The sequence below is a fragment of the Apaloderma vittatum genome, unplaced genomic scaffold, assembly GCF_000703405.1.
Source record: "Apaloderma vittatum isolate BGI_N311 unplaced genomic scaffold, ASM70340v1 scaffold8972, whole genome shotgun sequence".
NCBI classification, from domain to species: Eukaryota; Metazoa; Chordata; class Aves; order Trogoniformes; family Trogonidae; genus Apaloderma; species Apaloderma vittatum.
Window position 1 is genome coordinate 97 of NW_009701861.1, and position 24,019 is coordinate 24,115.

General features: G+C 36.4%; 1 protein-coding gene across 1 annotated transcript; it reads left to right on the forward strand.

The window, feature by feature from the left end:
* Positions 1 to 448: 448 nt before the first annotated feature.
* Positions 449 to 23,006, forward strand: LOC104267032 (condensin complex subunit 3-like; the record flags this gene model as incomplete). Its single annotated transcript, XM_009879309.1, has 14 exons — positions 449 to 658; positions 1,507 to 1,735; positions 6,791 to 6,936; positions 7,860 to 7,944; positions 10,480 to 10,672; positions 13,000 to 13,149; positions 15,522 to 15,662; positions 16,640 to 16,763; positions 17,574 to 17,660; positions 17,824 to 18,003; positions 18,440 to 18,550; positions 20,630 to 20,749; positions 22,251 to 22,487; positions 22,825 to 23,006. Coding segments are annotated over 14 exons (2,195 nt in total), but the record flags the coding sequence as incomplete, so codon positions are not given.
* Between the last annotated feature and the right edge of the window lie 1,013 nt (positions 23,007 to 24,019).

Genomic DNA, 24,019 nt, shown 5'->3' on the forward strand with positions numbered 1-24,019 from the left:
TAAACAAAAACCAGCAACACCCGAGAAATCAAACCCCAACTGACAGGCTAAGCTGTTGTAAAGAGTGCTCTCCTGCCGGCACAGCTGTAAGGATAGCCCCCGGCAGGTAGTACTGATGTTGCTGGAAGGTGTTTGGGTACCTGAGACACCCGAGTGACACAGGAGAGTAACGGATGAGGGTGTCGATTGCTGTCCTGAAATCTGTTAGCGGGTAAATGTAAGCTCTAAAATAGAGCCCAGCAATCAAGACACATGCCTGGCGTGGAGTTAAAGTAAAATACCAAGTGAAGAGCACACAACGGTGGGTGTGCCCTAACTGCTGGCTTCAGCATTTAAACTAAATGGAAGCTGTCAACTGTAAACCCATTTATTTTATTTTTCTGTGATACTGCCTTTGAAAGAAGAACCAGGTAGTTTGTTTATTTATTTATCTATCTATTTATTTTAGTTGGAAGATAAGGAAGATTTTCATGAGAAATTCATTCATTTCCTTAAGTATGCTATGATAGTCTACAAACGGGAACCAGCAGTGGAACAAGTGATCAATTTTGTGGCTAAATTTGTTACTTCATTTTATCAAATGGAGAAAGAAGATGGTAGTGAGGAGGGAGAAGAAGATAATTTACTTCTAAATGCCATGCTTAACTTTCTGCTTGAGGTACAGTAACAATTTAAAATATTCAATGTAACAAACTGAAACTTCATTTAGTTGGGAGAACTTACTGGTGCTCAAGATGATACAAATTAGAACTTAAAAAGTAGAAGCAAGGCAAAGCTGGTGCTTTTTGGGTAACACAACTCCCTCCCAAGCCCAAAAAACCCGCTACGCCCCTACCAATAGCCCAACAACTGGGTTTTGAAAGTTCGAAGCATGAGAAAATATAAACTGTTTTATTATATGGCTGTCATTTGTGTCTTCGAATGCTTTATTGTAGGCACTTGTGTAAGCGTGATGGAAATGAATTTATACTGTTTCTTTGATAAGTAAAAATATTAAAAGATCTTTTATGCAAGCATAATTGGCAGCTGTGTTACTCCATTCTGCTTATTGCAAGTGTTATGTAGGAAGAAGCATGAAAACACAAGCAGAATTACATTTTCTAAAACTAGTTTTTTGAAAATGAAAAATTATGGATTAGGCCAAGATCACTAGTAATTATGGCTAATATATTTTCTTTTGTTCTTCTCATATTTTATGGAGACAGAGTGGTAAGTTAGCTAATGTACTGTAGTCTGCGCTGTGTGGTATAGTTTCTTCCTTTGTGAAGGCATTGCTGATTACGTAAAGTGCCACTGATATAAGTGATGGGCCACAATTGTCTTCCAGTTCTGTGACTTTTTAATCTTACTAAAACCAAGCTTATACAGGAAAAGCTTTTGAAATACAGAGTGCATATTTGTTGTACTGTGTAGAATATTAGCTAGTTACTTGTTCATATGAGTAGCCTTATGTTGGAAATGAGAAAGGTGTGATTATAAGAATACTCTTCTTTTTCTTTCCCCAAGTCTCATAATGCGAACAGCCATGCAGTTAGGTTTCGAACATGTCAGCTCATTAATAAGATTTTGGGAACTATGCCAGAGAATGCCCAGATTGATGATGACTTATTTGATAAAATTAATGAAGCTATGCTGATTAGACTTAAAGATAAATTTTCCAATGTAAGAATTCAAGCTGTCTTGGCCCTGGCAAGACTTCAGGATCCTAAGGATGAAAACTGTCCTGTTGTTAAAAGTAAGTACTATTGTTTCTTTTCTTTGTTTAAGAACTTTTGTTGGTTTATGTTACTTTTAAAACATTTTTATCCACTGAGTAAGCAAGTCTTAGAGGATATTCTTCTAATACCTCTTAAGCTGCGGAGTGCTTTGCCGTATGAGACTGTAGGTGCAAGAGCTGTTTATGTTTGTTGCTGTAAGGGTGGCAGAATAGTTTTTACTGCCTTGAGTGGTAAATCAGTCTTTCAAAGAATACTGCTTCAAGTACAGGAAGAGGTGACGAAGAAGTTTTCCAGCTGGTTAGTAGAAAAAGAAGAAGATAGTGTGCATCTGGAGATAGCAAGTAGACTGTTGTTTAGAAGGTTTTAACAAGCTATTCGTCCTTGGGGGTGTATGGAACCAGACTTAAGCGGGACTTTTCTAGTCAAAACCCTTGTCATGGTGATTAGAGGGTACCAAAACATCAACAGTTGCTTATGAAAGTCTGAAAGTGAGCCAACATTAAATGCAGCAGTGGGAGATTATGACTGCTGACTCAATTCAGAGTGCTGAAAACTTGCCCCCCCACGCCCGCAAGAAGCATGTGTTCTAATTTAAATCTACCTAACCAATAGTGATTGTAACAGTTATCACTAACCAGTAATTGTAGAACTAGTGGCAAGTTAGGTGTATTTATACTAATAAGTTACAAAATAAATATGTTACAGTTTTGCAATGCGGTATACTAGTTTCATCTAGCATCCAAACTTGGCCAACTTTGCTAATAAACCAATATTTGCTTCGTAGACTATCATTTGATTTAGAGAGTTCTTTCTTTTAAGTTGCTACTTTTGGCAACATGTTCAAGGGAAAAAGAGAGAACTTGAAGAAGAAATCTGCTTGGGATTAAATGACACACAAATGATATTGGGCCCAGACTATTCTATTTGTTGAACATAGCATAACAGTGCGTTGCGAACTGGGATGGAGATATGATACATACTTGCTGGGTCGTTACCCTCTAAGGATCCTTTTGTTAATTGAATTGGGTTTCTACAAAACCACTTAGATGAATAGAGATGATGAATAGAGATGATAATAGAAAAATAATTTTGCTTCAAAAAAGCCCAAACAACCAACCAGGAAAGGAGGCAGTGAGATATAGAATAGTAATGATCATTAATTTCTGGTTACGTAATTGCTGCCATCGTGAAGGTTTTGGCTTCTACGACAATGGGACATTCTTTGATGACTATAACCTGCTAGGGTCGGATGAAATAGACTTGTCTCGAAGAGGCAAGAGAATCTTTGGGGCTAGGCCAGCCGACTTAGGAAGGCTTTAAACTGAATTATGCAGGGGATGGGGTCCAACATGGCAATGTGGGTGCCATTGTGCTCAAAGGGCAAATAGATAAAGCAGCCACAACAGTAACAGCTGCTCATCAACTAAGTCTCTGACGCGTCTATACAAATGCAAGAGGCATGGAGAATAAGCAGGATGAACTAGAAATCTGCATGCAGTCACAGAGCTATGATCTCATCGCAGTTACAGAGACATGGTGGGATATCTCATGACTGGAATGTGATAATGGATGGCTCTGTACTTTTCAGGAAGGACAGACTGACAAGGCGAGGTGGTGGAGTTGCTCTTTAAGGAACTGGAAGGCATTAAGCTTAACCCAGGGGGAGGTGACGATAGTGTTGAAAGCTTATGGCTAGGAATCAAGGGACATGCAGACATGGGAGATACTGTTGTGGGGGTCTGCTACAGACCACCAAACCAAGAAGTTGCAGGTGAGGCCTTCTACAAGCAGCTAGAAGTAGCCTCAAGATCACGCGCTCTGGCACTCATCTTCCTGATATTCTTCCTGATATCTTCCTTCAGTCCTCCTGGTATTAGTTGGAAAGATCACAAAGCCAAGCACAACCAGTATAAAATGTTCCTGCAGTGCATTGATGACAACTTTCTGCTGCAGATGGTTGAAGAACCAACGAGGAGAGGTGCGATGTTGGACCTTGTTGGGTTCTAGAGGAGGCAGGAGATCTGCATGGATAGACAAGGAGCTCCTAGAAAAACTCAAATGGAAGAAGGAAATTTACAATATGTGGAAAAAGGGTCTGATTAATCGTGAGGATTATAGAAATGCTGCCAGAGTGTATAGAGACTCAAAAAGAAAGACCAAGGGTCTCTTGGAACTTAATCTGGCTAGTGAGGTGAAAGATAACAAGAAGAAATTTTTCAATCTGCATGGATAGACAAGGAGCTCCTAGAAAAACTCAAATGGAAGAAGGAAATTTACAATATGTGGAAAAAGGGTCTGATTAATCGTGAGGATTATAGAAATGCTGCCAGAGTGTATAGAGACTCAAAAAGAAAGACCAAGGGTCTCTTGGAACTTAATCTGGCTAGTGAGGTGAAAGATAACAAGAAGAAATTTTTCAGGTACATCAATGAGAAGAGGAAGAGTAGATGTGATAACAGAGGATGCAGAGATGGCAGAATTGCTGAATGCCTTCTTTGCCTCAGTCTTTATTCCTAAGACTAGCCTTCAGGAATCCCAGTCACTAGACATAAGGAAGCAAAACTGGAGTGAGGAAGACTCTTCACTGGTCAGTGAGGATTTGGTTACAGACCTCTTGGAGCAACTGAAAACATGCAAATCCAATGCAATGGGGCCCAATGGGTTGCATCCATGTGGGTTGACACAGCTGGTTAATATTGTTGCTGAGCCCCTCCCTATCATTTTTGAAAAATCATGGAGAATGGGAGAGGTGTCTGAAGACTGGAAGAAAGCCAGTGTCACTCCAGTCTTCAGACAGGGCAAGAAGGAGGACCCAGGCAAACACCAGACCAGTCAGCTTCACTTCCATTCCTGGAAAGGTGATGGAGCAACTCATTCTGCAGGCCATCTCTAACCAAATGGAAGAAAAGAAAGTTATCAGGAGTAGCCAACATGGAATCACTAAGGGGAAGTTCTGCTTGACTACTCTGATATCCTCCTGTGAAAGTGTGACCAAATGGGTAGATGAAGGGAGAGCAGTGGATGTCATATACCTTGACTTCAGGAAGGCTTTTGATACTGTCTCTCATAACATCCTCATAGGAAAACCCAAGAAATGTGGGATAGATGATTGGGTGGTGAGGTGGATTGTTAACTGGATCAACAATAGAGTTCCGAGGGTTGTGATCAGCAGCACAGAGCCAAGTTGGAGGCCTGTGGCCAGTCAGATTCCCCAAGGATCAGTACTGGGTCCAGTTTTGTTCAACATTTTCATCAATGACTTAGATGAGGGGATAGAGAGTTCCCTTAGCAACTTCATTGATGATATAAAACTGGGAGGGGTGGCTGACACACAGGAAGGCTGTGGTGCTGTCCAAGGAAATCTGGACAGGTTAGAGACCTGAGCAAAGGTGAACCTCATGAAGTTCAGTAAGGACAAGTGTAGAGTCCTGCATCTGGGGAGGAATAACACCAGACACCAGTACAGATTAGGGGTCATTGTGCTGGAAAGCAGCCCCACAGAGAAAGACTTTGGAGTCCTACTGGACAGTAAGTTGTCCATGGGACAGCAATGTTCCCTTGTGGCCAAGAAGGCCAATGTGGTCCTGGGGGGCATTAAGAAAAGTGTGTCCAGCAGGTCTAGGGAGGTTCTCCTCCCCCTCTACTCTGCCCTGGTGAGACTACCCCTGGAATCCTGTGTCCAGTTTGGGGCTTGCCAGTTCAAGGGAGACAGGGATCTGTTGGAGAGAGTCTGATGGGGAGCTACGAGGATGATGAAGGGACTTGAACATCTCTCTTATGAAGAGAGACTGAGGAACTGGGGCTGTTTAGCCTTGAAACGAGATGGCTGAGAAGGGATCTTATTAATGTATACAAATATCTGAGGAGTGGGTGTCAAGAAGAAGGTGCCAGTCTCTTCTCAGTGGTGCCCAGTAATAGGAGAAGGAATAATGCGTCTAAGCTAGAACATGGGAAGTTCCATCTCAACATGAGGAGACACTTCTTTACTGTGAGGGTGACAGAGCCCTGGCACAGGCTGCCCAGAGAGGTTGTGGAGTCTCCTTCTCTGGAGACTTTCAAAACCCACGTGGATGCGTTCCTGTGTGGCTGCCTTAGGGGATCCTGCTCTGGCAGGAGGGTTGGACTAGATGTTCTCTAGAAGTCCCTTCCAACCCCGAATGTTCTGTGATTCACATTATGGCTGTCAACCCCGTGAGAGGCAAACTGGCTACTGGCATTGTTGACCTATGGTTTATTTGGGCTTTTACTTTTTTAATTTTTCTTTCCTCTGAATCTCATCTTATTCATGGATCTCTTCCTTTAAGAGATCAGCATCTCTGGAACTCAAGTTTCCTGATGCTATTTTTGTGCCCTTTGTGGTTTTCTCTGTGTATAGTATGATTCTTGACTAAGCCTCTGCTTCCATCCAGTGGTAGCCAGACGATAGTTTTGTAAATTAAGCCCTGCTTAACCTAATATACTGTCCTTTGTGAAAAGCTTGTTATTAGTTGGGTGGGTTTTTTGTTTCTAAGGTACCTTCTTTGATATTATATTTTCTAAGTGTTTGTTTATAAGTTGCCTATATAGGAGCACATAAATTTCAACACAAAGCATTATGTGAGAGATTTTATTTTTGAGTTTTGGTAGGCTTAATGGACATCACAATTTTCCATTTGTAGGAAAATTTGAGGATTCACCTGAAAGGTAATGGGGATGTATAACCAGAGAACTGGAGTCTTAAGGAACTCACACTTGGAAACTTTTTTTTTCGTGGCCAGTAAATGACAAAGTGGTTATTTGCAGATGGGATCTAGAGTTGTTTTGAGTTATTAACTGAAGATCCTACTTATGATTGCAAATATTAATTTTGTAGTTGAATTTCTTTTGAGATCATGGCTCAGCATGCAATTGCCATAAAATCTTAGGGTTTTGACCCTAAACTGTTACCTAAATTTGTATGAGCTATGTGGGGAGTGGGAGAGTTAATAACAACTGCTGATTTCTATTTTTTAATTGGTTTTTTTTTGTTTTTCTATAATGTTTCAAACTCTTATAAAAACATTATTATGATTTTTTTTTTTTTTTACTTTCAGTTTACAACACATTGCTTGAAAATGATTCAAATTCAGAAGTGAGGCGTGCAGTGCTGTCATGTATTGCTCCATCAGCAAGGACTTTGCCAAAAATTGTAGGCCGCACTATGGATGTAAAGGAAGCAGTCAGGAAGCTGGCATATGAGGTAAATTGGATCACTTAATATTAATTTCAAAGACTGACTTAGGAGAAAGACTTTAAATCTTTTATTATATTTCACTGATTAAACACTAAGAACAGTTGAATAATTTATTTTCACTTACCAGAATTTTGAGGGGAGTGATAACACAAGTTTTCAAGTTAAAACCCCTGAACTCAACTGCAGAACTTGCTTGATAGAATTATTTTTGTGATAGAACTTGGCTATTCAGGATGAGAGAGTAAAAATATAAATTATGTATGCAATATTGTTTTCTGTCCATGCATTTTGCAACATTTGCGAAACAATTTTTCTTCTTAGTTATTACACAATAGATAATTAAGTAAGGTTAGAACCACAGTAATACCAGTGTTAAAAAAAAAAAAATTGCATATTTCTGGTATTCCAATTTTGAGAAGGATCAACCATTCTGTATGTTTACATGCAGAGGTAAGGGCCAGAAATTACGCTACCATGTGTATTTCTTGTGCAGGCATCTTGGACAAGATCTTAAAACAAAATGTTCATTTTTTTCACACAGAACTGTCTTCTTGTCTTTCTTAATTTAGATTAAATTCTGTTTTTTAACTGAATCTCTGCTAGTAGATTTTAGTAAAGTACATACTTTGGTCATTTCATTGCATGTATTCATTGCTTTTGGAGTTTTAAGGAGAGAATAGTTTTCGTATCCAGTTATTGCACTCAAGCAGTGCTGCCAAGTTTCTAAACTATTTTAACTTTATTTTCTTCTCTGCACAAGAATCTGCTTGTTACTGTACTGGTACAATGTTGATGGTATCGATATTACAGGCTTTTATTGACTTACAATTTCTGTAGATAGATAAAACTGAGAGTTTAAAACCACAGGTAGTCAATGAATTGAATTGTTATCACTTGCAGAAATATATTTCAGTATCATTTTTTTTTAGGTTTTGGCAGAAAAAGTTCACATGAGAGCCCTGTCAATAGCACAGAGGGTAAAATTGTTGCAGCAAGGGCTTAATGACAGATCTGGTAAGAGATCATCTTTCATTTTAGTACAAACATTTAAAAGAGAATAGCTATGTGCTTTTGAAGAGAAATCTTCTCTACTGGTTAGTTTTTCATTTAACTAGCTTGATTTTTTTAATGAATTTTTGATTGACCCTCATTAATTTCATCATGAAGCAGTTTTATTCTTTTTGATGTCTTTTTTAATTATGTAACTTTTTATATAAAGGGCCATTCAGTATGTACCTATGATTGTGTGTGGTGATGTTGCCAAAAGATCTAAAGGTCACATGTGTTTAAGACAGACAAATTTGGCCTGCCTACATAGAACATAGTGGTTTTTTTTTAACAGAAGCAATTATATACATGAATTTCACAATAAAAGCTGCCAGTTTTACTAAGTGCTACTGTGTTATCCACGTACTTTCTTTGTAATTCTGTACTAAGACCTGTCAAATTTTGCTCTGAGAATTTTCCTTGGTTGGTGATGTGCTGCTTGTGAACTGTGAGAAACATGATCTATGTGGATATTCACTTAGAGAACAGCATTACTGTGTTAATTGGTAACTGGATCTCTTAAAGGTGTGCCATGTATGCATGTGGCTTTTTTATCTGCCTTTCTCTTTGGCTAGTTGGGGATCATGTTAATATGTTCTTGAAAGCAAAGAAGGAGAGGATCAGCGGAGTGCTTTCTTATGCTGTATAGAACTATACTTGAAAAGAAGTCCTCCTTCTCTATAACAAGTTTTAATTAGCAGTTGTGCCCACCTACCCATAATTGTTTCATAGTACTCTAATGAAGTTTGTCAGGTTTTGTTTTTGAAGTCCGGTACTAAAAAAAACATGTTCTGAATTACTGTTTCTTATCAGTACACTAGTTTGCTCTTTGGCCTAACTAGCTGCTGCTTGTTTGCTGGATGCCACCATCTCCCCTCAATAGCACTTGATCTTGACAGATAATTCTTTCCTCTTGGGTTGTAGTAATTTTTCAAAACTAGAGGGGAGCACACCTTCATTATTTTTTTCCTATGATCCTTCATTTGTCAGGACTGAGGATTTGTTGTATTCCCTTACTGAGAAGCTACAGCCTTTCTGTGTAGTCTACATTTCAGCAACATTGAGGTGTTCGACCTAAAGAACTGCCTTTTATGATCCAGAGCAGATACTTTCTCTGTGTCTATCTCTTCCTTAGAATGGTTCTTCTTCCTAGCTATTGAGGACTTGTTCTTTTTCTTGACACCTAGAATCACAAGGGCAGATATCTGCCAGGGTATGTAGTGTTACTGATTCATTGGTACAGTATGGTCCTTGCTGGGCAGAAGATGATTATGGTCCAAATTGGCTGCATTTATAGATGTACCTCCACTAGTATTCCCTCATTTTGATCTGTTTTGCAAATTCTATAAACTTGAATATTGTTATCGAATTTGCATCTTTGAGTAAGAAGCTAACAAGAGAGGAACTTGCTTTTATTCAATTGCTAGGTTGAAATTTTGGATGTTTTTTCATATCGGCTTCAGATTGGTTTATAGTTAGACCTAGAATATATAAATCCAAATTCTGCTTAGTTCTTCTTTCCAGGGTGCATTCAACTGTCAATTCTCCACTCATTCTCTTAAGTTCTACTACTGCTTTTAACCTTTCTGGAGAGGCTTCTCATTCTTAGGACCTTAAATTAGCTCTTTCAAGGCCTTTTTACAGCTCTTTTTGAACTCTTTACTATATTTAACTGCTCTCTTTATTATCATAAGTTACACATAGGAGGAAAGATGAATGTTGCCAGTGTGCATTAACTTTGTTTCCCTTATATTGGATATTATTTTCTAAAAGGTCCTAAGACCATACTGGTATCACTCCATGGTTATTTTGTTTTTACTTCTACCAGACTATTAGCTTTTCTACTTCCCTGCTTAAATCTGTGTGTCTGTATTACTGATGTGCGTGTTCTAGATGTTCCCATAAATACTTTTGTCCTTGATTAAATAGTATTCTACTAATCCAGAAACTACTTGTTCATCATGGCAATAGGGAGGAAGGACTTAAGAGTATTTTAATGTAAATTTTGTAATCCAGTTGAATAATTGAATTAACACAAGAAATCTGTGTGGCAGTTCAGATTAAAGGTCTATGCACTAGTATTCTGCCTCCAGAAGTGGCCAATTTCTAGGTGCCTGAAACAGAGAGTATATAACAACGCTTCCCCAGAATATTTCCTTTCTCTACAAGAGTTCATAATTTGTAGGGTTTTGTGAGCCGAGATGTTGATTTTAGATGTAAAAGTTTTTGGATAGAGGTCTTTTTTATTCCCTGTGGAGAAAAAAAAGACATTACTCCAAAAAGTATAGTAGAGCTCCATAGGTAGTTCTTGTTTAACTGTGGTTTGTTTGGTTTTTTTTTTTTTTTCTTTTTTCTTTCCTTAAGGTAATGTTAAGTTCAACTGTATAATAACTTCTTTTCCAGAAAGCCTTCTGTAGAAAAATGATATGTGGAAAGTATGTTGAAGACATGGTATTTTTTGACATTTAACATTTTAAACAGTTTATCTTCCCGTGTTATTAGATGCTGTTAAGGAGGTAGTGAAAAAGAAGCTGCTTCAAGCCTGGTTACGATTGACTGAAGGGGATGTTTTAGAAATGCTTCACCGACTGGATGTGGAAAACTGCCCAGAAGTGGCCATGCCAGTACTAAATGCTCTGTTTTCATTATCTCCCCTTCATGACTTTGTTAAGAACTGTAAAAACCTTGACAGCAGGTATGCAGATCAGTTTTCATTTGCAAGAGATTAGTATTTTGTGTAAGAATATTAACTTAAAGGTTATATCTAAATGGGAAGCAGAGTAACTATTACTTGCGATGAAAGACTGATGTTGTGGTGTAAGCCACAACGTCTTCCTTGTGTTTGCTTCCTGAAGTGTTTTGGATATGTGTTTTTATTTTCCCAAAGATCTATGTTCACCCACTGAAAATGATAGTGCCGGATAAGCAAGAGGAAGAAATGAAAAATGTCTTTGACTTTATTTCCTGAACACCTCAAAAATCACCCTCTTAGAATTTAAGATGAGGCAGTAAATTAATCCACTAAAGTATTTCTATGAGAATAACTTAGAATGTAATTTGTTTTATTTCCTGTGCTGTCTCTACAGCTTACAGTAAAGGCAAGGCTCTAATTCACCCCACAACTGTACCTTCATCTCTTCTTTTGACCTGTGATACTGCAAAGCTTCTTTCCTCCAAGTCTTTGTCCCTCTCAGTAATGCTTCTGGTCTTTTTCACACATTTCCTGGTCCTTTTTGGCTTCTGTTTATCCTTTTTGTTGAGCTAGAGGCAGTGCAATGTGGGGCTGGTTCAGTTATCCATGAACTGTTTGGACAAGCAATCAGAATGGGCTTATTTGGCTCATGTTTCTTGTTGGCTGCCTTTTGGAGGTATTTTACTTGTATTTACAGAGTTTGACAGAAGTTGGTATCTTAGGAGATTTTTTTTTTCCAGTGTTAATGTGTGGTAGAATTTGACCAGGTGTGCTCCTAAGGTATGAAGAAAATGACATGATGACTATTAAGATCTGTAAAGCAAAAATGAAGGCATGAGGAAAACAAGAAATTAGAAGATAGGCAAAAAGGTGTGAGAAGAAACAGCTTGAGTTAACTGAGGCAACCAGAGAGGAATGATTATTAACAGTGGTAGGGGTCTAATCTCGGATGATAAATTTAAATGACAAATTGTCACTGATTAAAAAGTGATGACACAATCTCATACAGTGTTTTGGGGGAAATTATGTAATGTCGTCATACGAAGTGTCTTGCATTCTAGAAGACAGATGTTTTGAAGTCAGTAGATGCTACATGCATTGTACTCCAAAGCTATAGATTGGGGCCTCTCTGGCTTTAAAATCATTGGTAGTTGTGAAATAACTTTCTTGCAGGCTCTGGAAATGTGCCAATATCTTGATAGGTTCAAAGGAAAAATTAATATAGTTAAGGACTTGTCAGTCTGACTTTGATCCTGCACAAAATGAGGCTCCCATTCTGAGAGGCTGGGCTAACAGTTTTTTAAAGTAGTAGATCTGTTAGACTAATAATGTTTTGAGAAGTGAGTGAAACTATTCAGTTTGTGATGAAGTTTTTTGATTTATGGAAAATATTAAGCTTGTTAGTGTATGATGTTTCTGATTACAGCTTGAGTGATGCAGTACCAGTATGATAAGTGCTTAGAGTTTTGAAGTTTATGATTTTTATTTGTTAAATTTTTTTAAAATAAAGATTTGTCAAATTAATGGGAAGCCATAAAATGATTAATTTTTAATTACCTATTGCTAGGTTTTCTGTTATCTTTCTTTTTCTTGTGTGTGTGTGTGTGTGTAAGTGACCTAAAAGAAAACCAAAATTTGCAAGTAAAATGGGATTCGAGTGAAAAGTACAGCTGACAGGGATCATTTTGTCTTTTCTGTTTGAGGTAGAATTAATGCGCAACTTAATGCTTTGCTACTGAAAACAAACACTGTATGCCATGCTTGGCATGGAAAAGACCATGATTATAAAAATGAGTGAGGATCCTATGACTGATAAATGGAAGATGAGATCACAGAGATGCTGAGAAGCAGTTCTAGCCTTTTTGCATTTGACGTACTGTGATTGCCATTCAGCTATTGTGTGAAGCTCTTGTAATAAGAATGGGAGAAACAATTCATAAACAGAAGCTGAAAAAATAATTTAATGCAATTTTAACATTTCTGCAGTTTAATGGACTTCAGCTTTCCAAACTTGTCCAGTGATAACAGTGTTTCACACAGTTAAAGCACTTGGGTCATTGCTCTAGGAAGCCTGAAGGGCTGAGCAGAATCTTTCTGCAAACTGCTACGAACTGCTTTGATTTAAAATACTGAGAAGTGCTGTGTAGTGAGAGGCTCAGAGAACTCTAAGTTATTTTTGTTTTTAAGTGTTTCTGGGGGCAATACCTTTGACCGGATTTTATTTTCTTCTTAGGAAATTATCTATTTCTGTGCATTTGTCATCTTTGACCCTATTTTATTTATATCTCTGGGGATTGTGTTTTGTTTGTTTGTTTGTTTGTTTTTTTAAGAAAACTGATTCCACTGGAAGATTTAACAGCTGAGAATGTGTTATATTGGAGGTGTCTTTGTGAATATCTAAAATCAAAAGGTGAAGAAGGTGAAGATCTACTAGAACAAATGTTGCCAGAACCAGCTATATACGCAGATTATTTATTAAGGTACATTGTATTTAAAAATAAATCTCTTGCCACTAGAATAGATTTTTTTTTTTCAAAGTAAAGTATTTTTTACTTATCTATGCAGGTTTCCTCCAAAGCCAAAGTTATTCTTGAACAGTGATTTTTTTGTTTGTTTTTATTTTTTTAAACTTCTTAAAAGATATTGGAGAGGATTTACTTTTTGTAAACAAAAACTGTGAAAAGTAAACTTATAACTTGAAAACATTTTTTAGAGTGTCCTTTCTCATGAATTATCAGCAAGATGGACTGCTAGATCAATAATATGATTCTTTGCCATTTAAGATAATAGAATAATTGTTCTGTAATATGCAGCTACCTTTTGTCCAGCTGTTATTATATAGGTTGCTGTGTGTTTGCAAAGAGCTTGCAGAAAGAGGCTTTTAGAGGATTTAGAAACCAATACTTTTGTCAGTGTTGTCATTTGTAATAATAAAGCAAAATCTGGCTGCTGCTCCTAAGAGAAGTGTTTTGAAACCAAAAGTTCATTCCCTTCTCTTTTTTTCCTGCTCAGGCAGGCACGCTTCCTGAAAACTTAAGTTTGAGGGCAGTGACACTTACTGCTAAATGAGCCAATTACACAATATTTAATTGGGAGGGAAGAATGTTTTAAGTGAATCTTTTTACTAAAGTGAAGAAAGGTAATTTTTTTTATCTCAATGGGATACTTTATCTTAATGTAAAAGTTGAACAGAATTTATGCTTGTGAAAATGGAGAATGCTGACAAAATTTTAACTGAGATATTGTACTTGCAAAATGTACAGCAAAGCTTCCTGAAATTATTACGAATAAGTTCTACTGAAAAGTGCATTGTTTTGATAGATGTTTCCAATTAAAAATGTGCATATTCTTTTCTCACTTCAGTGGGGCGTAGTATGCTAGTAGCACTTCTAGAAACCATTGCCACTTTTTGATGTGGAATGTGTTAACATGTTTCATGAACATTTAATAAATTAAGTGTCTGTGCTTCCTTAATTTTGAAATGTGCATCCAGTCTGGTGGGTGTGAATTTATTCCTTCCTAATTAATTTAAGAGTCCATAAAACACTTGTTCTCTAAAAGAAAAGCTTCCTTTTTTCCGTCCTTTCTTACTCAAAATGCCTTCATTTATCACCCCTTCAGGAAGAGGCTGAGTAAGATCAATTGGGTTTGATAGTACTTGTTTGTAGTATCAACTGTTAAACTGTTTGTTGGTGAGCTGTGCCACTCGTTGTTTTGGGTAAGATTTGTAAGTGTACAAACCAAGTCTTTATTTGCACTGGGAGAGTATCAGTTAGGAAGAGTAAGAAACTGCAAGTCATTGATATTTGAGAAAAAATTGCAGGATGATGAGCTTCATTTAAATATTTCACTATTATCTGGTGCAGGTAATATTATTAAATGATCAGGAACAGCTGCCAATGTTGTAATTTCAGATATTCTTAAATAGTAGCTACATGCAAAGCTTTTGTCCTAACTGAAGAAATTTTAAAAATTTGATAAATTTAAGGAGCTGTTGCTGAAAAGTGTCTGCAAAGCTCTCTCTCTCTATATTAGTATTTGTATTTTATATATTACATTATCTTCAGTATTCAATTTTGTACATGATATATTTCACTCCAGGTTTTCTGAATGTGCATGCTCTCAGTAAGGGATAAAATTTTGATAAAAAGAGCAACGATTCTAGAAAAATAAATAAATGGAACAAAGTGATTACACTTTCCGTGCTATGTGGCTGAGTGAATCTGACAACAGATTGTTGTCTTTCTGTGATGGCATACTTGATCAGATAAAGAATTTAAAATTCACTGCACACTTTAATGATTTTCTTGTATTTTGTCTTGTGGGCGATATAACACTTAGGAACATGTAGAAGAATACATAATACCTAAATATGCATAGAAACAGTAGTTGTATATATGAAAAATGGTACTTGTATACATTTATTTCCAATATGCTGTCTTTATGCAGGGATACAGAACTGAAATCACATGTACAAGCATAATTTGTCATTTTCTGTTTCTCACCTCTTTGCATTCTCAAACAAGACTATTTTTAATGAAGTACATTACCAAATACAAACTAAGTATGTAGAATTTAAAAATATGAGTAACTTTCTGGAACTGTTAATCTGTGAAAAAGGTAACACAACCAGTAACTATTAAGGTTTGTAACTAAACTAACAACTTGTTTTTATAGGACAGGAGAGTGGTGGGAATTTGTTTGGCTTTTCTTTTTTTTTGCAGGGTTGGGGTGTTTGGTTTTTTGGTTTCGGGTGGAGTTTTTCTGTGGGTTTTTTTGTGGTTTTTTTTTTTCTTTTTTACTTTCCAACAATGATTCTGAAAGTAATTATATCTGTTCTATTTGGATTCAGTTACCTTCAAAATATGCCAGTTCTTAGTGAAGAACAAAGAGAAGACTTTACTTGTTTTGAAAACCTGATGACCAAAGAGTTTATAGGCCAGCAGCTGATTCTTATGATAGGCTGCATGGATACCATGGAAGAGGGAGGAAGGTAAACTTGTATATAAATTCTCTGTTATTAAGCTTATGGCACTCATGCCTGTTGACAGGCATAAAGCCTCTGTTGGGAAAATAACCTCTTCAAACAGATGAAATACAGTTCTAATGGAAAAAAAAAGTACAGTCTCTAATGGAGTTGTTCCCAAAAGTATGCCTAATATTGTCTGCTTGCTTTTATGGCAAAATGAATTTTAATGCAGATACAACATTGTTTGGGCAGAACAAATTTGATTATTTTCTTAATGTATCCTTGAGATTATGCAGTTACAAGACTGTTCATTTGGAAAGTAGTATATAAAAAATAAAAGGACATAAATGGATTACTTCTCAGCAGATGATTTGTAGTAAGTAGCCTGTGTACTTCTTATGTTTTTAAGCCCAGTCTCCTAAGGCCTAAAAGGTTACAGATGTTTTAGATGCCAAGCTGAACTCAGCTGTGTTAACTGAGTCATTCCTGTAATTTGAACAGCCGTTTGATGTGAATTAAGAGGAAATAAATTTGGAAGTTCATACCATCACAGGCATTTTATGAAAAATTGCAGTTTTGAGAGTACAAACACAGCAATAAGTTCACTCTCAGTGGAATGCATTGTATGTATGCCAGAGTGGCAGGAGAGTTTAATTTGAACTTTTTTTTTTAGTTTCCAGACAGATAATTTCCATGAAAGCATTCTACAGTATTAATATTCTGACTATTTCCTGTTGGTATGACATTTCATTGGACAGTAGTGACACCTGATTTAAAAAATTCAGCATTTTCTAATTAAGATAAATCAGGTAAAAGCAGGAAAAGACAAACATTGTTAAGTAAGAAAATATCTTCAGCAGTTAATATAGTTGTATGGAAGCTTTTCTTATGTATTGTAAAGTCTTCACAGTAACTCAGAGTGGGTAAAATATGAACTCTTATGTCTTCCATTTTCTTAAATAAGCCAACATTGTTTTGGTTTTTTTTTTCCTTTAATGCAGAAAACACCTGTTAGCTACTTTACAAAAGATTCTCATTCTGCCTGCAACTTCAGCGGCGCTTGTATCTCTGCTTGTGGAAAGATTACTCAGTATCATTAAGGGTGATGACAAAAGGATTCAAACTGTAAGTAATTCTAAAGGCTCGTTGTTCTCTAGACTCTGCCTTCACTGCGTGTCAGACAACCTTTATGAAGCACTGGAAAAGAAAAATAAGGAGTTAAAATATATTTAATTTGGAAAAGCATTTATGTTCCACGCTTTTTATTTTTTCTTGAGCATAGCTGCATTTTGTGGTTGTCTGAAGATCTTTAGAGATTTGGCTGGTGTTGTAAATGTAATCCTCAAATTAGGACAGTCTGTTCCAGAATCCTTTGTCATAGTAGATCCAAACAATTTTGACTGAAACATTCAAAGTGACGATAATGTACATTTACAGATTTCAAATTTCTTTTCCCTCCTTTTAGCTGAGACAGCTACTAAAAACCTTTATAAAAAAATCTTTTATGTAGTAATGTTTTCACATACAGCATAATTATATAAACTTGACTCCTGAAAAATAGACTTTTGGCTTTGCTTGAATATTTTGAATGAACTATGCTCTTGTTACTAGAAATTCTTTTTCAAGCATGTGTTCATGCTTAGAGGAGATGGTGCCTGTTAACTGTTGGCATAGAAACTGCTTAACTTATTCATGGATATACAGTCTTTTGTTTTCTTGCTTACCTAGCTGAATGGTAGAAAACGCTGGAGTTTCATCATTAGACTGTGTATTGTCAGAGGATTTATTTGCAGTGAATTAGCTGCTAAGGGAAACTGCACTGATGTTCAATACTTTTTCAGAAGGATAGTATTTTAAATTTTGCGAAACTTAAATGCTTGGTGTCTGACATCTGAGCTAAAATTAATAGCATTAATGTACTGTTTCTATCAATAGATTGCAGAAATTATATCAGAACTTCGTGAGCCAATTATTACATGTGACCAGCCTGTTGGTCCTGAAATAAGAAGGCGAGAGCTTAAGGTAAGCAGATTTTAGTTAACAAGAAAAATATTTTTTCAGCATATCCATCTAGTAGAGCATTTTATTTAGTAGTATATTCTTGACTAGTGTCAGTAGCATATTGTTAGCTAGTACCACAAAGGTTGTGGTATTGTATTAATTTTCTTTTAACTTTGTATTTCAGCTGGCTGAAATAAAAGTGAAACTTTTTGAAGCAAAAGAAGCTTTGGAAGAATGCATTACCCTGCAGGATTTTAACAGAGCATCAGAAATAAAGGAGAAAATAACTGAACTGGAACAGATCAAAAATGATCTGATAAAAGAAGCAGACCAACCTGAAATTAAAGAAATGCGTGTAGAGAAGGTCTTTTCCCTTCCTGTATTCCCAAGTGCTGGTTATGTTTTGATGTTTTAAAAGAAAATGTGATTTGGCCTTGTATCACCTGCTCTTTTTTTTTAATTGAAAATGAATATTTATGTATTAGTATTCTCCTTCTGCATGTATAGAAGCTGGTGATGTGCTCTATCAAATAGTGAATTGCAGTTAAGCTGCTCTTTTGTCCTTGAGTAACTGAAGAATTCTAAAAGAGTCTTGTTTTTCCAACCGAAAACATTAACCTGAATGCTTTTCATCATAGTTTGTAGACAGATTTTGATTAATATTCTTGCACAACAAATGTGTATTGAACAGGAAATGTTTGTTTGAGTAGGGAAAATTTATGATTAATGTTCCTATTCTCCTTATCGCAGCCACTATTTATATTAATAATGTTTTTCTCTTTTCCCTCAACTACCTGAAGAATGATCCTGAAACACTGTTGAAGTGTCTGATGATGTGTTATGAACTTCTGAAGATCATGTCCCTTTCCAAAGGAATTGACCCAACCATTAATGAAATCATTGAATCTCTGGTATGTGGGAATAAATGCTGTTTACATTATAATAAAAACAGATACATCACAGCTGGCCCTTAGGTGCTGGCAGGATGATTTGCAGTTATTTCACAATCACTTTGCAGTATCTGTTGTGCTGTGTCTAGTGATTTTAAGCCTTCCCAGATCCTCGTGTCTTGGAGGTGCAATCCACATACGCTTTTCTGAGCTCCTAGGCCAGAATGGGTTGTGGCAGAGAGATACTAAAATAGAATGGGAAAATGGTAAATATTTGACTAATGTATGACAATGTTGAACAGTGCTGAGTTATATTGTACCAAGTGTGGTGCTTAGGTTTCTGCTTAATGCCCTTGTGAGTACTTGAATTACTTAGATGTTTCTATTAGATGAAGTTGAGATATCTAAAAAGAGAACTTCAGGATTTTTATTTTGTTTTATTTTCTAGTTAAAAGCTTTTCATATAGACCTTTCTGTCATCTATTTTGTGTACAGGGAAAGATGTTTGGGAGGATTTCCCTCCCTTGTTCCTCTCTGTTTTTTCAGCACCTTTGAAGACCAAAATATTCCTGTATTGAAAAATAAGGCAGTGGCATAATAGGCCTTTTGTGTGGTCTACAAGATAAAATCTCTGCTCTTCACAATTAAAACTAGGAAGTACACGATGAATATTTCTAAATATCACAGACTTTTAACTGTTGCTAAGTATGCAAACAAAATGGAAAAAAATGCCATTATATGAATGGTGCACCCACATCTGAATACTCCGCAATTTTCACCCTATCTGTCTAGAAAATGTGTATTTGAATTGGAAGTGGTCAAGAGAAGGGCAGCAAGGAGAGGTGTGGAATAGCTTCTGTATGAAGAATGACTAAGTAGGTTACCTGTTTGTAACCTGGAGAAGAGGGGGGGACAAGGTCTGAGAGAAGGCAGAACTCATAGGACCTGAGTGTTATGTATAAAGGGAACATGGATTGGTTGTTTGCCTCATAACGCCAGCAACTAGCAAGCTGAAAAAAAAGTTGATTCTTTACATAATATCTAATCTGTGCAATTTCTTGTTGAAGAATGTGTGCATGGTGAACACTTGCATAACTTTCAAGGAAGACTAAGCAAGAAAAATAAATATTATGGAATGATTAGGTAGATAGAAACAGCCTCTTAGCTCTGGTATGTCTCAACTGCAAATTGTTGGGACCTTGACAAGAATTCTTGAGAAGCATCTGCTTAGTCCATTTATGTGAAAATTTTTAGGAATTTGGTTTTGATCCTTCTTGATAATGAGATGATGGGCTAGATGACCTGACTCACTATGAGCATTCTTAGAATTCAAACAGCAAAGAAAATTGCAGCACCAGTTTAGATTAGTTCAAATGTGGCGGAACCACACTTGATTTCTTTCAGATGTATTTCAGAAGTATTCTTAGAAATCCTAATTAGTGTGTTGCCCAGAAACATTTTCTTTTTCATTAGGTCTTCCTTTAATTTTCACATCTGTTGTTTATTCCACTTTTCTTTCTCCAAGATCTTGCTTTCGTATTGTTCCTGCTGGATTTTCACATATTACATGACTTGGAGTATCTTATTTGTTGTTCAAACAATAAACACTTCATTCAAAAATATAAAATGATGCTATTGTAGTCTTCACCCTATATCTAGTTTGGCTTTTCTTTTTGTTTTCTCAAAACATAAAAGTTGCACCTGTATTTTGCAACTTGGAACAGATATTGTTTCTCTGAAATGATGCTAAAGTCTTTTATGATTAAAAGTCTAAGTTTGCTGCTGAGTGGGGATTTTTGTTGGTTTTTTTTTTTATTTTTAAGGAGTGATCAACCAAATTTAGTTTAAAAACAAGTATTAAAAACAAACACAGAGCAAAATACTCATGTGATTTTTGCTATTATTTTATTGCTGATTTCAAACAGCATAGTTGATCTGCTTCTGTTTATATCTAAACGGAGTATATATAGTAGTTATCACTTTTCAATCTTGTAACAAATTAAATTATTCCTGGTTTTAGGGTAAGCACGTTTTTGTAAGCACATTAATTTATTTTCAATTTATGTATATTTCTACTATAAAGTCTAATATTGCTTCCAGGTACTTCCTGGCGTAACTAATGTCCATCCAGCTGTGAGAAATATGGCAGTTCTGTGTTTGGGATGCTGTGGCCTTCAGAACAAAGAATTTGCCCGAAAACATCTTGCACTGCTGTTACAGGTAAAATGTCTGATGGGAAAATGGAACGATTTAGGAAATAAAACTAGTCTTGTATCTTTAACAAGCTGTTCTACATAGTTAGGTTATTTTGAGAACCAGTGATTACTGATTTCCTAAAGATCTGGATCTGGAGAGTATGCTTTCGTGCAGATTTTTCTGATGTCTAATACCGTTCAAGCTGGTACTGTATCTTGGTAGTAGCATGCCTTTCCTTTGTCAGGTCACCTGCTGTCTGGAAAGTCTGTAGGAATTCTTTATCTGTAAGATCTGACTTTCCCTTCCGAATCTAGGAGAAATCAGTCATGTATTTATGTTATTACAACATAAAATAGAAGCAGTAGGATTCTGTGAGTCGTCTTTGCTTGGGAAATCAAACAAAAAATGTGACTGTGATTGCTTTCACATTTCTATTACATAATTATTATGATCTTGATTGTCTGGTTTAATTTCTGAATTATTAATTTTGTGTGGCTTAAGGAAGAGCTGGTAATTAGAGGATAAAGCAACATTCGAACCAACAAAAGATAGCGCAGCAAAACATTTATGGATATGGAAGGTGTTGGATGCCGTAATACCCATATTTTGCACCGTGGTGATAAATGTTTTGATGCTGATCTAGTTAAACAATGACACTACTGTTAAATTTTCAGAGCGTGGCTTTGAGAGAAGTGTAGGTGGCCGTCGTGCTTTCTGAAGAGTGTGTTCATGTACACACGAGAGAACTGACGGCAGGTGTTGAGATGATACGCTTGTCGCAGACAAGATGATGGGATTGTCAGTCACTATAGTAGAACTTTGAGTTCCTAAAAAATTAGCTTGTCCTATTGTTTTTTCTTTGCCTTTAAGTATGTTTGTTCAGGGAGGATTTCAATTGTATTAGCAACGTAGACTTTAGAATTAAGTAATTTCTATAGGTACTAAACCCCATATTCTTTGTGTGGGCTACCATCAAAATTGGGGTGTTGAGCTAAACAGATCTAGGATCTCTAGGCTAATCTGTGATCTATGGTTTGATTTGAATGTAAATTTGGACTATAATGCATAGAATAACCTCTGCAGCTGACTTTTATTACTGTCTTGCTCCCTGCTGCCTTTTTACATACTGTTTGTTTTAATTAAGCTGTACAGCATTTCAGAGCAGGGGTTGTGTTAGGTATTTTTTTCTGTAGTGCCTAACACTACGGAGCTGCTGGCAAATAGACTTTCTGTATGTCCAATGTCTGTTTAGAAGCTGAACAATAAAATTACACTTCTCAGATGCATACTCACTCCATAAATGAAATTCAATTGATTTTATGTAATAGAAATGGCATAGGTGACTTGATAAACTATTTCTCAGACTGTACTATAAATTCAGGTTTAAACTTGTATAACGCCTCCCTAAAGTCTGAAATTTTAAAAAGTTTCCGAATTTAAACAACCTTTTTAAAGCAAAATATCTTAACGTTGACATTGGTGGTCTGCTGTAAGATGATGTATGCATTTTCCTCATTAAACCTAGGTTTTACAAATAGATAATATAAAGGTAAAGCTCAGTGCTTTAAAGGCAATCTTTGATCAACTAATGCTCTTTGGGATTGAGCCATTTAAAGCCAGAAGCGGCAATAACTCTCAAAGTGAAGGTGCACACAGTGAGACTGAAAATTGTGAAGAAGACAAGGAAGAAATAGAGGAGGAAGACGAGAGTGCTACGATTCACAACCTCCTGCAGCTTCTCTCTGGTTTCTTAGACAGTGAGGTAAGAAAGGCTATAAAATTTGCCTTAGTTTTGTTTTAAAATTATTTTTGCAGGAAGTTTACCATCCCACTACAGTTGCATGTGAAGGTTACATGTGAATATTACGTGTAATTGCAATAAATTGTCTAATGTTAAAACAGTTGTCCTAGAAAATGACCTTGACTTTGTTATGGATACAGACTATCACTACTCTTGAGCTAGCTTTGAATTCTGTGCCGGTGCAAATATACGAATGTAGAGAATTGATTAGCAAACTAGAATGTAAACTAATATTATAAAGTATTAGTGAAAAACACTGTGGTTGGTATCTTGTGTGTATGATCAGTTCTTCTTTCAGTTTTCAGAACTCAGGACAGAAGCTGCAGAAGGCATAGCCAAGCTGATGTTTTCTGGGAGGCTGATTAGTGCCAAGCTGCTTTCTCGTCTTATCTTGTTGTGGTATAATCCTGTGACTGAAGAGGATACTCGGCTTAGGCATTGTCTTGGAGTCTTCTTCCCTTTATTTGCTTATGCAAATAGGTATGGCCTTTGTAAATTGTCATGTAAAGAATACATATTGGTCTAGCAGCTTCAGGAAGCCTTTTCGATCTTGCACAGATGCAGATTATACCTAAAGGTCCAGTTCAGCCTCCTGCGCATATTACTTTGGAACGTACATGATCTCAACCTATGACTGTTCTGAAGACTTTCCATTAATTCCCTCTTACCCTTGTGGCCTTTCGCTTTCTTTTCTTTCCTAAGCCTATAATTGAAACTGTTCTTCAAATCAATTTTAAAAGATGCGCTTTACTTAATTATGCACTATGGGACTACAGGTAGACTTTGAAGAGTCACTAAAAACTAGCCACCAGGAATACTTCCAAAGGAAATAATTGGTGTCCAGCAGATATCAACGCAGCAGGCTGCTTGGTTGTGGTTTGGGTTTTGTTTTTGTTTTGCTTTTTAACCAAAGAATATTCCAATCTAAATTCACAGCAGATTCAAAATCTCCTGTTTAGTTTATTAGCAGACAAAGGAGCTAGAGAGCTTATGTAATGGGTTAGGGGCTTAAATAGTAATTCTCATCTCCTTTCACTTGCTCAAAGAAAAAAAAAAAGGTTAACTTTTCAGTTGCTACTAGTGATTTTTAGCCAGTCTGAACTAGCTAAATTTTTATCTAGACTGAATTGGTTTTATCTAGCTCAAACCAGGACAACTTTTTTATGGTTAAGTTTTAACATGGGCATATTATCTATAACCTTATCTACTTTTCTAAACCAAATTGAATTAATTTCTTTGTGGCCTATAAATTGCCACATCGAGAGGAGTAGTTCAAACAGGAGTTAGTTTGGAGACTAAAAAAACCCAAACATGTTTCTGATGATCTCAGGAAAAAAAAGAAGAGAGAGAAAAATAACTAGAGTCCTCCAGAATGGGTTTTTCACAGAATCACAGAATGTAAGGGGTTTGAAAGGACCTCAAAAGATCATCTAGTCCAGCCCCCCTGTCAGAGCAGGATCGTCTACAGGAGGTCACACAGGAACGCATCCAGG